Raw genomic sequence first — 16081 nt, forward strand, 5'->3', positions numbered from 1 at the left:
TTTGTATGTTCAGCTAGATACAATAAAATATTAATAATAATAAAATCATGAAATGTAAGTCATTTTCATGATTTATTTCCTTAGGTCTTCTTTTTATTTTCAAATCAAACATAATATGTCAAAGATGCCAAAAGGATAAAATATGTCTCATGCAAAGCTCATATGTCTCATGTAAAAAGAAGAGATAAGTAAAAGAATAAGTTTAAGTAATAGACGACTGACGAATGATGTTTGTAGTAATGGGGTGGGAAAATAAGCTTATGCTTCATCCAACTCCATTTTCGACCATGTTGAAAAGTATTTTTTATTTTTTTTTTGGTAAAGTATTTTTATGTATGACATTTCTGTTCGATATATAATTTATCGATGTATAATTTAATCGCTAGAATATATATCCCAGTGATTGGGTTGCAGCTGGAAGAGCATAAATTGGTGGTTCATTTTGCTGTGGCGACCCCAGATTAATAAAGGGACTGGTCTATATATATATATATATATATATATATATATATATATATATATATATATATATATATATATATATATATATATATATATATATATATATATTTTTTTTTTTTTTTCAAACATTACAACCTCTTAATAAACACATACTGTATACATCTTGACACTTTTAAAATACATAACAATGAATAGTCCGTGTAATTTTATAATCACTTTTGCTAATAGATATGTTTGGTTGCTATGCAGCAGTACCACGCGTCGTTGCCAAGAGGAAACGGAAATAAATCAGAAGCAGCAAATTTGTCCTACTCTCATAATTATTCTTATTATTATCATTATCATCTCGATTTCAGATCTATAAAATTAACCCTTAAATATTTGTGTCTGCTGTTGTGAGACTTTAGCGGTATTTTGGCGTCTTGAATGCAGCAGGCGTGTGTTTTAACAGCACTACGGCGGATCACTAGCGCTCGTCCAGCACAAGGGAGTGACACACAAACACAATGGAAGGACAGAAGCAGCATTGATAAGACCGCTATTACATCTGTGTGCTAATGAAGCGGCACTAATGTGGATCTGCTATATTTGAAGTGCAGGCCAGTGATGCAGTGAGAATCGATATCCGCTGTGATAAATGCATCCGAATCTGCAGCAGGGGCATTAGGGAGTTTATTATCTTTAGATTTGAGATCTGCAATGGATTTCCCTTACGATCTGAATGCGCTTTTCCCCGAGAGGATTTCAGTGTTGGATAGTAACTTGAGTGCAGGTCGGAAAGCGTATGGGAGGTAAGTTAATGTATTCTCTAATGTCAGCTACGAGAAATGGGTGGAATCTGGTTCGCAACATGCTTTTGTCTTGTAAATGTGACTGACAGCACTGCTTGTTTTTTGTACATGCATTGCTGCCAGTAGGGGGTTAGGATAGTGTGTTATTAGGACAGATGTAGTATTTTGTCCAGATCATCTTTGTAATATCTTTGCTGTGGGCTAATAATAAGCATATTGCTGTATAGTAGAAGCGTGACGTCAGATAATGCTAATGCTGCCTTGTGTAAATAAGAAATGTGATATCAGTCTGTTATAATCTGCCATTGGTTTAATCTGAACATTGCTGATTCAGCAAGACAGCCATGGACTTCACTATAAGAAATATACAACGCTTTAAGAAATCACACCACGACAGATAGACCGTTAAATGTATAATTAAATGATGTATTGTATTCATAAAGCCCTATATTGATTCTTAACACACTTGACTTTTATGCTGAAAGTACATTTAAACCTAAATTAAACATACATGTAGATAAAGAAATATTAAATGCTTATTAAAAAGGCACGCTGTGGCAGCTTCTTGAAACAAAAGGATAATTTCTGATGGGTTATTCAGGTCATGAATTCAATAACCTCTGAGGAATCCAAGAAAACTGATAACTTTTTTAAGCAAAACATTTTAATTATAGAAACAGTAAAGGCTGGAATTTGTGGTATTTTGTCAGCTTAGCAATCAATACATTAAAAGCAGCATTTACCGATTTAAATTTTTTTAATTAACCAAATTTTTATTTCCAGCACTTAAATCAAAATGTTGATTTTGCAGCTTTTAGACTTTGTGCATTTAATATAATGTCATCAATATGTCTGCTGGACAATTACAGCAAGACATTTTTTAGCAAATTCATTAGCAAGAATGACTTTTAGCAGATTTTAAAGGGATAGTTGCCCCAAAAAATGAAAATTTTGTCATTAATTACTCACCCTCATGTCGTTCATCTTTGTTTATCTCCAGAAAATTCAATTCAATTCACCTTTATTTGTATAGCGCTTATACAATGTAGATTGTGTCAAAGCAGCTTCACATAAAAGGTCATAGTAAATAGGAACAGTGTAGTTCAGTTTGTAGTGTTTAAGTTCAGTTCAGTTTAGCTCAGTTCAGTGGGGTTTAATAATCACTACTGAGAGTCCAAATATTGAAGAGCAAATCCAACGATGCGCAGCTCTACAGATCCTGAACCATGCAAGCCAGTGGCGACAGCGAAAACAAATTAAAATATTTTGGATGTAATCTGAGAGCTCTCTGACTCTACATAAACACAAGTTTAAAGTTGCGGGACGTTTAAAGTCTAGAAATGTACTAAACATATCCTCAAAATAGTCCATGTTTCTTCAGTGATTCAATTGTAATGTTATAGTTTCAAGAATATATTTGCATGCACATCCTTTTGTCTTTTTATTCTGTTCAATGGCTGTTCACTCATTAGGGGTATACACAGACTAAACAAAATGCACACATGTGGTTCTTGAACATGCATTAAGCTAGGCTATGATATGATATGATGGGCTATGAACTATGATAAGCTCTGGACGTTTTTGCTCTACTGATCTAAGAGCCAATCATAAAGCAGAAATGCACAATATTGGGAATCTAGAATTGTGTTTATATTAGTGATGCATAGAATTTTCGGCCACTGATTATTTATCAGCCGAAAATATGTTCTAATTCTAATTTTTGTGGCTTCAGTCATTGTTGGGTTGCTCTTTTAAATCTGGACTGGAATCATTAACAACTGATATCGAAATATATATCATTATCATTCAATATGGAAAATAATTATCAAGACTGCATTTTAGCCATATCACCCAGCCCTACTTTAAGGTATTTTTATTATTATGAATGTTGTTTAATAACTCAAACTCAAACGTGAGCTGACACTGTTTGTTTACAATGATGAGGGAGGATGTGTATGTTTTATTTATCATTAAAAGTTTACTTTCTTGTGCTTATATGGGTTCTGTTGACTTAGATAAATAAAAAGTATAAAAACAGTGTCAGCTCATATTTGAAATTGTATCTATATATATTGTATGTCATTTTGAAACAGGAACTTGTTTCTCAGAACTATTTTGGTTGTTGAGAATAGTTATTTATATTATTTTTTAAAGTTCTCAATAAACCAACCGTAACAGTACTGCAAAAATATTAATTATTGTTATACACTGTCATAGAAAAATGCTGCAATATTGATGCGCATATTGCACTTCCGGCCGGCCGCGTATCCGACCTAGACTTTACAGACTATTTTCCAAGTTCATTCATTCATTCATTCATTCATTCATTCATTTCAAATCGCTTTTCCGAGGCTGGGTCGCGGGGCAGCAGTCTTAGGAGAGAGCCCCTGATTTCCCTCTCCCCAGACACTTCTTCCAGCTCATCTGAAGGAATCCCAAGGCGTTCACAAGCCAGCCGAGAGGCATAGTCCTTCCAGCATGTTCTGGGTCTTCCGCCAGGCCTCCAACTGGTGGGACATGCCTGGAACACCTCCCTAGGTAGGCGTCCAGGAGGCATCCGAAATAGATGCCCGAGCCACCTCAGCTGGCTACTTTCGATGTGGAGGAGCAGCGGCTCTACTCCAAATTCCTCCCGGGTGACAGAGCTCCTCACCCTATCTGTAAGGGTGCGCCCTGTCACCATGTGAGAGAAACTCATTTTGGGCCGCTTGTATCCAAGATCTTGTCCTTTCGCTCATGACCCAAACATCATGACTACAGGTGAGAGTAGGAACGTAGATTGACCAGTAAATCGAGAGCTTTGCCTTTCGGCTCAGCTCCTTCTGTACCACAACGGACCGGTACATTGACCGCAGTACTGCTGCCGCTGCACCAATCCGCCTGTCAATCTCACGTTCCATCCTTCCCTCACTCATGAACAAAACCCCAAGATACTTGAACTCCTCCATCTGGGGTAAGGACTTTCTTCCAACCTGGAGATGGCCAATCACCTTTTTCTGGTGGAGCACTATGGCCTCGGACTTGAAGGTGCTGAGTCTCATCCCAGCCACGTCACACTCGACAGCAAACCGCCCCAGTGCTGAAGGTCCATGTTTGATGAAGCCAACAAAACAACATTGTCTGCGAATAACAGAGAAAAAGAACATACCATTTATTTCACTTAATAAGAACTTGAATAAGATTCTTAGATTACTAGAGGGTAGTAAATTAACAAAAAATGTAAATCTTTCAGAGAAATATCCCTTTAAGACTCATCTGAAATGAACAAGTCCCTCCCCCTGGAACAAATCAGCGAATCATGATTCAATAATATGATGTAACGACAATCTATTGGCTTATTAGGAAAGTAGGACAAGCCATTTAACATGACCCAATCCCAGTTTAATATGCTATATGTCAACACCATAGTGAAGTAAAAGGAAATTTTAATTTTTTTTTCCATTCGATGACGTCAATATTTGCTAATGGAAAATTGCTCAAATATATTGCAAATCTAAATATAGTGTACGCTGTGACCTACATATATGTTATTTTAAGCACGCATTGTCATTTTAATACTTCTGCCTGTGAAATTCCTAACATATCTGCTTTTTGTTCTTCAGACCAGATCCTCTTCCACAGGTCACCACAATTATAGACGAGCTTGGCAAAGCTTCCTCTAAGGTAATAACATCTTTTGTCTCTTCTTGAGCTTGCAGATGTCAGTCAGTGCCAGTTCAGTTTATCATCATGTTATTTTCTGTGTGTATTTGTACGTGTGTGTGTTTATCTTCTCAGGCCCAGCAGCTGCCTGCGCCTATTACCAGTGCTGCAAAGCTCCAGGCCAACAGACATCATCTCTACCTCCTGAAAGATGGAGAACAGAACGGGTCTGATAGCTTTCTCTTTCTCCCCCACCCCATGCTTTAGATTCAATCTATTTATAAGTCAATACAACTGACCTCTCTCCTTCCTGTTTTTCCGTTTCCATTACATATAAACACGTCCACTTCTGCTGTTACCAACAACCCTCTTCCTGTTTTTGTTTTGTTGTTGTTGTTTTTAACAGAGGCAGGGGTGCTATAGTTGGATTTCTGAAGGTTGGCTACAAGAAGCTCTTTTTACTTGTAAGTGTTCCCTCATTATCGACTTTGTAATTAAATCTCACTTGATGCCTGAGTGCACACTTTTTAAAACAGATCCTTCAATGCTGCTCTGTATGCTGTAATTGCTTTTAGGACCAACGGGGGGCGCATTTGGAGACCGAGCCATTGTGTGTGCTGGATTTCTATGTGACAGAGACCCTGCAGAGACATGGTTACGGCTCCGAGCTCTTTGACTTCATGCTGAAAGTGAGTCGTACGCGTGATTTGTTGAATTACATGTGATTTTTACACAAAGTAGGTTTTAAAGAATGTCTTCAGCGTCTATTAGAACCATACGTCAACCTGATTTCACCAAGTAGGACATGTTCCTGGATTAACGTTTATGTTGATCCTGGAACAACATTCCAATCAGCCAATCAGAATTAAGGAATTTATTTACCGTTTATGTTAAGTTTGGCTTACGGTTAGGTTTATGCACTTCTACATGATTGATATCCAACTATTAATCCCTTCTGATTATGTGAATAATTTACGGTTATGGTTGGGATTAGAGGTAGAGAATAGGTGGACTACATTTCCGAATAAAAATGATGTTCCAGGACCAACATAGATGTTAATCCAGGATCCCATCGTACTTAGCAAAATCATGACGTGCTAAAACCATTCTAGCATCAACATGCAGCATAAATTGCTATTAACCTTATATTGCAATGCGCAAATTTGCTAGTTTTTGTGATTGTTTTAGTACTTCCGATTCAGTTGCCTATGGGAGAAATGACTAAGAATAATAAAGAGCAGAAGTGTGTTCATGACTATAGACAAAAAGCTTAGAATCACCAAGAGACGACACTCAATAGAACGTTCTATTGCAACAGCAGCACCCAGCAACAGCCCTGAAATTTTGCCATTTTGGAACGAAAGCAATCAGCCGTCCATTGGATCTTATTGCTGAAAATTCACTTTAATTTGTTATAGGACCATAAACTAATATTTTCTCAATTCAAATGAGTAGCGGCTTGGACCCGGACACAGTATTCCATATGTCACGACTTAACAAACGGATAGATAAAAAGTAGAATAATATAATCAGAAATTATCAGTTTCCAACATGAAGCATTACAACAATCTATTTTTAACGTCCCATATATTCAATGGAAGTGAATGAGATCGGAAGTCTCCAGCCAAAATTATTCAAATGGCTGCACCCGCTCGTACATCAGAAATAAGGTCAATAAAAAAACATGAAATTGGTTAATGGGATTCATCCATTAAGTCTGAAGGGCCGCCTTAATGCCTGTTTGAAATCTTATCTTCATTTCCAGAGTCTAAATAGCCAGTCAAATCACTGTGCTGAAAAACCATTTTGTCCATCAAGCTTTTATGTGCATTAAGGTTTACGGATCTATTGGACCTAGAGATACACACACAGATGCTGTTTCTAAGGGTCACTATATTGAAGCTGGCTAAAGCCCGGATCACACTGTGCGATTTCAGACACAATGATTTAGTTGTCTGAAGGCTGGCTCACAATGTGCGATTTTTTTATTTTTTATTTATTTATTTTTTATTTATTTATTTATTTATTATTATTATTTTTTAATTTATTTATTATTTTATTATTATATATATATTTTTAAATTATTATTATTTTTTAAATTTTATTTATTTTTTTAAATATTTATTTTATTTTATTTTTGTATTTTTTATATATATATATTTTAAATAATTCTAAAAATTGTATCATGTCAGACTGCATGAACATGGCTGCCATGTCACACTGTAAGATCTTAGCCAATAGGAGCGCCAAATCTGATGTTTTTTTCTTCCTGGTTTTATTATTTAAATGTTCCTGAATGACAGTGTAACTGCCGAACTGCAGTTAAAGTAAAAAAATGTAAAATGCGACACCCAAAATTGCATGAAACTCTGGAGGAAATGTTGGCTTGCATGGTGATCATGTTCATGCAGTCTGACTTGCTACAGTACAAGCGCACAATGTGAGCCAGGCTTAACATATTGGAGTGGTCAAAGTCAGTCTCCAAACCAGTTTGAGTTTTTGTTGTTATGTTGAAAAAAATGTTTTGAATAATGTTAGAAACCGGTAACCATCGACATCCATAGTAGGAGAAACAAAATCAATGGGAGTCAATGGTTACTGGTTTCCAACATTCTTTAATGTGCCTTCTTTTGTGTTCAATGCAACATAACAAAATAAACAAAATAAGTCACGGTGAGTAAGTGATGATGGAATCATCACTTAATCAATTAATCATTTAATTTTTTAGGTGAACTATCCCTTTAATGTTTATGTATGAAGTGCTGAAATGGTGGCACGTCATGATTTTGCCAAGTACAATGCGATCCTGGATTAACATCTATGTTGATCCTGAAACATTATTTTTGTTTGAAAATGTAGTCCACCTATTCCTTACCCCTAGTCCCAACGATAACTGTAAATTATTCCCAAAATCAGAAGGTAATAAAAGTTGAACAATCATGTAGAACAGTATAAACCTAACCGTAAGCCTAAACAACATAAATGGTATTACTTAATTCTGATTGGTTGATTGGAATGTTGTTCTGGATCAACATGTGTGTTAACCCAAGAACATGTCCTACTTGGTGAAATCAGGTTAGGTGAAGTGGGTGACGTCGAAAAACTGATTAATCTGTTGCTGGTTTATATGGTAAAATCTTGACGTTATGTGAAGTAACTATACCCATACCAGAAAAGTGGATTTTCAAGCTGTCAATCTCCAGCAGCTTGAATGTAACATTATGTATGATACAATAACAACACACAAAATACAATAACAACACACAAAAGCAAGTTATTTACCACATTTGCATCTCATCGTGTCCTTCACGCATAATTTTTCCTAAATGTAAAAGTCATAAACAAAAGATTTGTCATGTATCTCACATTTTACTGTTTATAATTGTGGTAATTCTAATGACAGGAATGTACTGGCTGTTATTTGAGGCATCATAAACTGCATTTTCAGTCACTTAATCTGAAGCTGTTGCTTTGTGTGATGAACATACGATCAAGCATGGAATTATTCATATATATAGTCAAGCCAGAAGTTATTCTTACCCCAGGTTATGAATAATTTTGGACCTGACTGTACATGGAGAACTGAAAGCAGTAGGTGTGATTATTGTACGTAAAGTCAGTTAGTTTGTTCCAAAATAGGGACAGTCTTGCAACATTTCAAGAGAACATTTCCAGATGTACAAAAATGTGTACCTGTTTACATTCCATTCCTCTGCGTCATCAAAATGCACCGACAAGTTCTAAACATTCTTTGGATTTATGATTTACATTCATGATTTAAATTAGGTATAGTTTTTCATTATGTAAACTACTGAGGACATTTTGTCGCAGTTTAAATAATATTTAGAGATTTGCTTTATAAAATCACAATTGTTCACGTTGACAGAAATGTGCTGTGTTTTTAGACATGTTTATATTTATTTGTAGACAACACACTACCAGTGTTGTGACTTCAGAATTAAGAAATCATTGATTGCTGGGATAACCTTGATTTTTACAACAAATTAAAACATGTTATTCTCACCAATTGTCATGTTCTGCAAAAATAATGCCGTAAATGGCAGTATTAAAGCACATTTTGTATGATTTTCAAACTAAAATATCCCCCCAAAAAACTTCATGAACAATTAAAAATACTTTATTAGGTACACCTGTCCAACTGCTTGTTAACGCAAATTTCTAATCAGCCAATCACATGGCAGCAACTAAATGCATTTAGGCGTGTAGACATGGTCAAGGCGATCTGCTGCAGTTCAAACCGAGCATCAGAATGGGATAAAAAAAGGTGATTTAAGTGACTTTGAATGTGGCATGGTTGTTGGTGCCAGACAGGCTGGTCTGAGTATTTCAGAAACTGCTGATCTACTGGGATTTTCACGCACAACCATCTCTAGGGTTTACAGAGAATGGTCTGAACAAGAGAAAATATCCAGTGAGCGTTAATTCAGTGGGCGCAAATGCCTTGTTGATGCCAGAGGTCAGAGGAGAATGGCCAGACTAGTTTAAGCTGATAAAAAGGTAACAGTGACTCAAATAAACACTCGTTACAATCAAGGTATGCAGAAGAACGTCTCTGAACGCACAACACGTTGAATCTTGCGGTGGATGGGCTACAGCAGCAGAAGACCACACTGGGTGCCACTCCTGTCAGCTAAGGGGTACCTTCCCAACAGGAAATTGAGACTACAATTCAAACAGGCTCACCAAAATTGGACAGTAGATGATTGGAAAAAACGTTGCCTGGTCTGACGAGTCTTGATTTCTTGGCACACTTTGGGCCCATTAGTAGTAATTGAGCATTGTGTCAATGCCACAGCCTACCTGTGTATTGTTGGTGACCATGTCCATCCCTGTGACCAGTGTACCCATCTTCTGTTGGCTACTTCCAGCAGGATAACACGCCCTGTCATAAAGCGTGAATCATCTCAGACTGATTTCTTGAACATGACAATGAGTTCACTGTACTCAAATGGTCTCTACAGTCACCAGAGCTCAATCCAATAGAGCACCTTTGGGATGTGGTGGAATGGGAGATTCGCATCATGGATATGCAGCTGACAAATCTGCAACAACTGCATGACGCTATCATGTCAAGATGGACCAAAATATTTCCACTACCTTGTTGAATCTATGCCACGAAGGAAGAAGGCAGTTCTGAAGGCAAAAGGGGGTCCAACCCAGTACTATTAAGGTGTACCTAATAAAGTGGCCGGTCAGTGTATGCTGACTTAAAAAAAATCTTATATATATTTATAGAATAAAGCAAACTAGTCTGTACCTAGTAAATTCTGTAAATACACAGAAACTGAGCATTTCCAAGTGCTCTTTTATTTTTCCCTATGTGTCCATGTGTTTGATTTTAAATACACTTAGATCGGGTAATAATGAGCTTTAAAAGCTTATTATTAAGCTTCAAAATTATTTAAATAAGGCAGATGCATAAACACATTTTGAAAACTCCCTATCAAGGCAATTTAGTGGTCAGTGAAGAGAAACACTGTTCTATTTTTAAGTGTTTCAAACTTTCTGAGTGCAGGTATGTACATGCAGACATGCAAATAAGAGTATTTTAAAACTTGAATATTTTTCCTCAACCTAACTATTTTGTGTGTGTGTGTGTGTGTGTGAGAGAGAGAGAGAGAGGGAGAGAGAGAGTACAAAGTAATGATATACAGAGTATATTTTACTATTATACTATTATTTTTTTTCCAGATATTAAAGAGCAGCAAAAACATTCCTTCAAATATCTAGTTTAAAGATAAAACTAAAAGAAGGTCAAACAGGTTTGAGCTTGGGAGTGAGAAAAGTTTGATTACGTAGATAAAGTATATATACTTTTTAATTGTTTCATTTGAGATGCCTTTTTGTGCAAAAACCTGTCTGTATTGTACTTACAAAGAGTCCTGTTTGTTTTTGTGACTCATGTTTTCCGTTTCTGATAATATTCTCTGATTAAACAGCACAAACAGGTGGAGCCTGAGCAGATGGCGTACGATAGACCATCGCCTAAATTCCTGTCATTTCTTGAAAAACATTATGATCTCAGAAACAGCGTGCCTCAGGTAAGTCCCACCTCTTTTAAGTGAAGGTGTGAGTGGCATTAAAAAAATCATAGCTAACCTTAGCATATCTGATGTAACATTTTTGACTAGCAAGTTTGCCATTTAAATGCGTCACAGCCGTATAGGAGGACACTTCTCGGAATTCCATTGCATATTTAAAGGAACACTCCACTTTTGTTTGCAAATAAGCTCATTTTACAACTCCCCTCAGGGTTTTACAGTTGAGTTTTACCATTTTTTAAATTCCTTCAGTCGATCTCCAGGTCTGGCACTTTTAGCTTAGCTTAGCATAAATCATTGAATCGAATTAGACCATTAGCATCTCGCTCAAAAAAACAATTCAGAAAGGTGTTTTGATTGTTTTCCTATTTAAAGCTCAACTTTTCTGTAGTTACATTGTGTACTGACTGACTAAAATGTTAAAGTTGCTATCTTCTAGGGTGATAGGTCTAAGAAAAAACTTTCATTCCAGAGTAATAACAAAGACTATAGCTGTGTCTCATTTTAGAAGCTGCATCCTCCTCCGAGGCTGCAAAGGATCCTCCGGTTGTGTCCTTCATTGCCTGGGAAACGAAGGACTCATTTGGAGTCTGCGTTTGAAGGAGCCTTCAAATTTTTTTGACGTGAGATGCCGTGATGACGCAGAGCACTTCGAATGCATCTTTCGGAGAATGCAGCCTCTGAAATGAGACACAGCTTATACAAAGAGCATAAAATCACCAAGAGGCGACACTCTGCTGCTGTCACGCGGCGGCCGTTTTGGAATGAATATTCCAATAAGAAAACAGCACGGAAAACTAACATTTAGACAGAATTAATTAAAATATTAAGTTAAATAGGAGTAAAATGAGTACATCCCCTTTAAAAAGTAACATTTTAAAACAATACCCCAATGAAAACAATTACAAGTTTAATACATCTGATATCTAAAATATGTTTCACAAATAACATAAAAGTAAGTTTAACAAAATAACTTAATTACTATTTTTTTTTACTCAAATTAGGTTGAAGCAAAAATGAGTATACATAACAAAAGCTACAACAAAAACTACGTTATCTGGTAGTTCCTATAGCCTCATTGTGTGACAGCATTAAAAATCATGAATTAAAAAAAAAAATATTTAAAAAAAAAAAAAAAAAAAAAAATATATATATATATATATATATATATATATATATATATATATATATATATATATATATATATATATATATATATATATATATACAGTATATGTATATATATATATATATATATATATATATATATATATATATATATATATATATATGTATATGTATATGTATATGTGTGTGTGTGTGTTTTCTGGAAAGTCTTTCCTTGGCACTTACAGCAGAAGCCCCTATCTCTCTGTGATTGAGGGAATGAAAGTACTCCATTTCTCTCTCTCTCTCTCTCTCTCTCTCTCTCTCTCTCTCTCTCTCTCTCTCTCTCTCTCACTGTGGCCCATTTCACCTGCTGGTGTGACTTTTCCTCTCGGCTGCTGGTGCAACTTTGCCTCTCGGCTGTATGCATTCCCACAGCTGTACCTGTGCATTGTGGCGGGACCCAACCAGATTTCATGCGGCGTGGGAATAAATTTCCGAATAAAAGTGCGGGAGCGGTCGGTAACTCTGGTGTAATTTTAACAAGAGTGGGCGGTCTCACAAGGAGCGAGTGAGCGAGCAAGCAAGCGCACGTGGCGTGTGTGTGTGTGTGTGTTTATTTGGTGCTGTCTATGTTTGTTTATGTGTGTGAATGAGAGACAGTGTGGTGCTGTGTGTCCATGTGTGTTTATACAGACAGCTTGTTATAGCCACCCCCCAAAATACAACACTGTGTATAGAAAGCATCGTCAATGCACTGTGATGCACCGAAATATCGAATTGAACCGAATGGATGGCATAATAATCGTAACCGAACCGAACTGTGAGACCAGTATAGGTTCACACCTCATATATATATATTTAAATGTGTGTGTATTGTGTATATATATATATATATATATATATATATATATATATATATATATATATATATATATATATATATATATATATATATATATATTTATATTTATATTTATATTTATATTTATATGTGTATATATATTTATAATATATTTAAATGTATTACATCACAGTCAAGCACAAGTGGTCAGTACACAATCGCAGGTAATAAAGTATTAAGCTTTCTCCCAAACAAAAGCCTGCTAAGCAAAATGCTAGCAGGCATTTGTAGCTCCGCTCACGTTCCGCCACTTTTTTGGTATCCCCTGGTAGGTGCGATGATGCACAACAAAATGGCGAAGATTGGCCACGCCTACTTGTAGCTACATTTGCGCTCTTCAGAAACCTATGGGTGACATCACGGATACTACGTCCATGTCCTTTACAGTTTATGGTTGTTCCACTGCTACAGCAGGTGAAATGATACTATGCTTTTTTCATTGTCATTTTAAAATTATCAAAGCACTTTTTGGAATTTTTTGAGAGAGATGCTAATGGTCTAATCTGATTCAATGATTTATGCTAAGCTAAGCTAAAAGTTCTCCCACCAGGTCCGAAGATCAGTTGAATGGATAAAAAATGGTAAAAGTCAACTGTTTAAATCTGGGGGAATTGGAAAATGAGCCTATTCCCTCCCAAAAAGTGGTGTGTTTCTTTAAATCCAGTTGTAACTGTCACTAAAATTAGCTTAATCAAATTCTGTAGTAATATGTTATGTATTGGTCTTCCATAAAAGTTTATACTACAGTTTTTTGTCTTCATAAAGAGGTGTTAAAATAACCGTTCTTTCATTATGTAATGCTTTGTCTAGCATGGGTTCATTTTATCTCCTGTCAAACTTGTTCTTCTCAGGTCAATAACTTTGTGGTGTTTGCTGGGTTCTTCCAGAGTAGATCAGGTAACACCTGCCTGCCTCACTGCTCTTTTGTGGTTATGTGGGTTTAGAATGTTGTCCTGGATCTCTGCCAGTATCCAATGACTTCAGTACAGGACAACAACCTCCCTTTCTTCTCATTTACAGTTCATGCAAGGCAGCACTGTAATGAAATTCCTTCTCTTTTTGTTGTTCTTCTCTTCCTCATATTTCTGCAGTTAACATAACTCGAAGAACTTAGTCTTTGTTCAGACTTTGCTTTATATATAATACAGTTTTTTTTAAATTCATAGTTAAAATTAAAATAATTTAACCTAAATAGAAACTGAAAATATAAATATAAAATATCATTTAAATGATTAAATAAATTCTGTAGTGTAGTAGCAATATGATATAAACACTAAACTAAAAACATTGATTACAACAATTTTAATAGAACTATTCTAAAGGTACAGTAATTTTTTCTTTACTTTAGACTTTGTATAGATAAGCTTATTCACACGCATACCTTTTTAACAGTTGAGTTCACTTACATTATCCTTACATGTCTTTACAGGTTTTTTCCATTAGTTCGGTAAAATTTTCTTAACTAAAATGTGAAATTTTTCAAATTTCTTAGTACAAAACTTTAAACCGATCACACTTGTTAAACTATTAGCCATTCTTTCCAAACAGATGTCATGATTTCATTGTAGTTGCACATATTTTCATTCCACATAATCATTGCTTCAGAACACAAGATCATTGTGATTTATATTGAGAACATTTGCTTTAATCACCAAAACACAACCAAGTCTATTCAGTAGCAAACAATAAAGGATACAGATTTTAAATTGCTCTTGGTGCTGAATTAACATTACTTTGCTGTAAACTGTATACACAGCTATCACAAACTGACAAAAACTCGATAACACGAAACCATGATCCCAGATAGAAATCTGATATATGGCAAATTTAATATATTCAAATTATTCATATGCCATACAACTGAACTAAAATATTGCAAAAATGGCAGTTTACACACACATGATTTTATATATGTGAAATCCAAATATCAATTTATATTTAAACACATTTGTAATTCCAATAGTTGGGAATTTTTTTAAAATATGCTGCATGTAATAAACAGTACAGTGCTAAGCATATACAAGTACACTCCTCTGTTGTTTAAATTCATATTTTTAATTGGAAGATATACAATTATTATATTTATTTACAATTATTATAGGCTGTGTACTTATGTACATGTGATTTTTTTTAATTTTTTTTTTTTTAGGTTTTTTATTTTTAATAAATTTGCAACAATTTCAAAAAATCTTTTTTTTCACATTGTCATTATGGGGTATTGTGTGGAGAATTTTGAGGAAATAAATGAATTTAATCCATTTTGGAATAAGGCTGTAACAAAAAAAAAAAAACATTTAAAAAGTGAAGAGCTGTGAATACTTTCCAGATGTAGTTAGTTAATATATCCATTTTGTAACTATAGATTTGAACCATTTTTTGCAGCCTTGCATGTGCTGTTATTTACTGTTTAATATGATAATCTGACTTGGTTTTGATTGTGAATCAAATAATCTTTTCATATTTAGTTTAAGAAAATTCTATGTTTGTTGTTCTAGTCTGTCATCCTCAAAGCTGTCTGTTGGTTCTTTTATTGTTTATTTGTTGTAGTTCTTTATTTAAATCAAGTCTGTTTCCTGATTTAAACCACACTCTGTTATTTTGTATTCTCGAAGACAGGATATTCATGCCTGGGCAAAACCTATTCAGTATCTTTATTTGTGTATATACATGACGCATCAAGCCCAGATCTGTGGTGTTTATAGTTGATGGTTTCTCTAGATGAGGTTTAACCAACACAGACTCGTTGGAAAAATGTGCTTCAGCCTACATTTTTGTGAAGCCGCAAAAACGTACTTAAACATAAGTTTGACTGCAGTTTCTAAGTAAAATAAAAGCTATGGGGAAGTATGCTGCCAACAATTTTTGTTCCTTTTCACAGTAATGATATTTACTGGGACTTTGTTATTGGTGAACAAAGATTATTATGCAGTTCTTTGTAAAGCACCCTTTAAATACCACAATACAACTTAGCAGTGTTAATGATTCATAATCCATTATGTTTGCCTCACTTATCTATCTTCGTATGTACAACATTTCTGGCATGGTCAGTTTGCCTGATAACTCACTTTGGACAGTGTTGTAATTGTGATGCAGAGTCTGGGGAAGAATCATTC

At 35.2% G+C, this 16081-nt stretch overlaps 1 protein-coding gene across 4 annotated transcripts in view; it reads left to right on the forward strand.

Moving 5' to 3' along the window:
* Nucleotides 1-746: 746 nt before the first annotated feature.
* Nucleotides 747-16081, forward strand: part of atat1 (alpha tubulin acetyltransferase 1) — a 34900-nt gene continuing 19565 nt past the window's right edge. For all 4 annotated transcript variants that reach the window (XM_056480511.1, XM_056480508.1, XM_056480509.1 and 1 more), the window contains exons 1-7: nt 747-1253; nt 4856-4916; nt 5031-5122; nt 5302-5359; nt 5471-5584; nt 10856-10957; nt 13820-13865. In XM_056480511.1, the coding sequence (XP_056336486.1) occupies nt 1162-1253; nt 4856-4916; nt 5031-5122; nt 5302-5359; nt 5471-5584; nt 10856-10957; nt 13820-13865 (565 nt within the window). In that variant the 5' untranslated portion in view covers nt 747-1161. The remainder of the gene's footprint in view (nt 1254-4855; nt 4917-5030; nt 5123-5301; nt 5360-5470; nt 5585-10855; nt 10958-13819; nt 13866-16081) is intronic.

Source organism: Danio aesculapii, chromosome 19 (assembly GCF_903798145.1).
Source record: "Danio aesculapii chromosome 19, fDanAes4.1, whole genome shotgun sequence".
Lineage (NCBI taxonomy): Eukaryota > Metazoa > Chordata > Actinopteri > Cypriniformes > Danionidae > Danio > Danio aesculapii.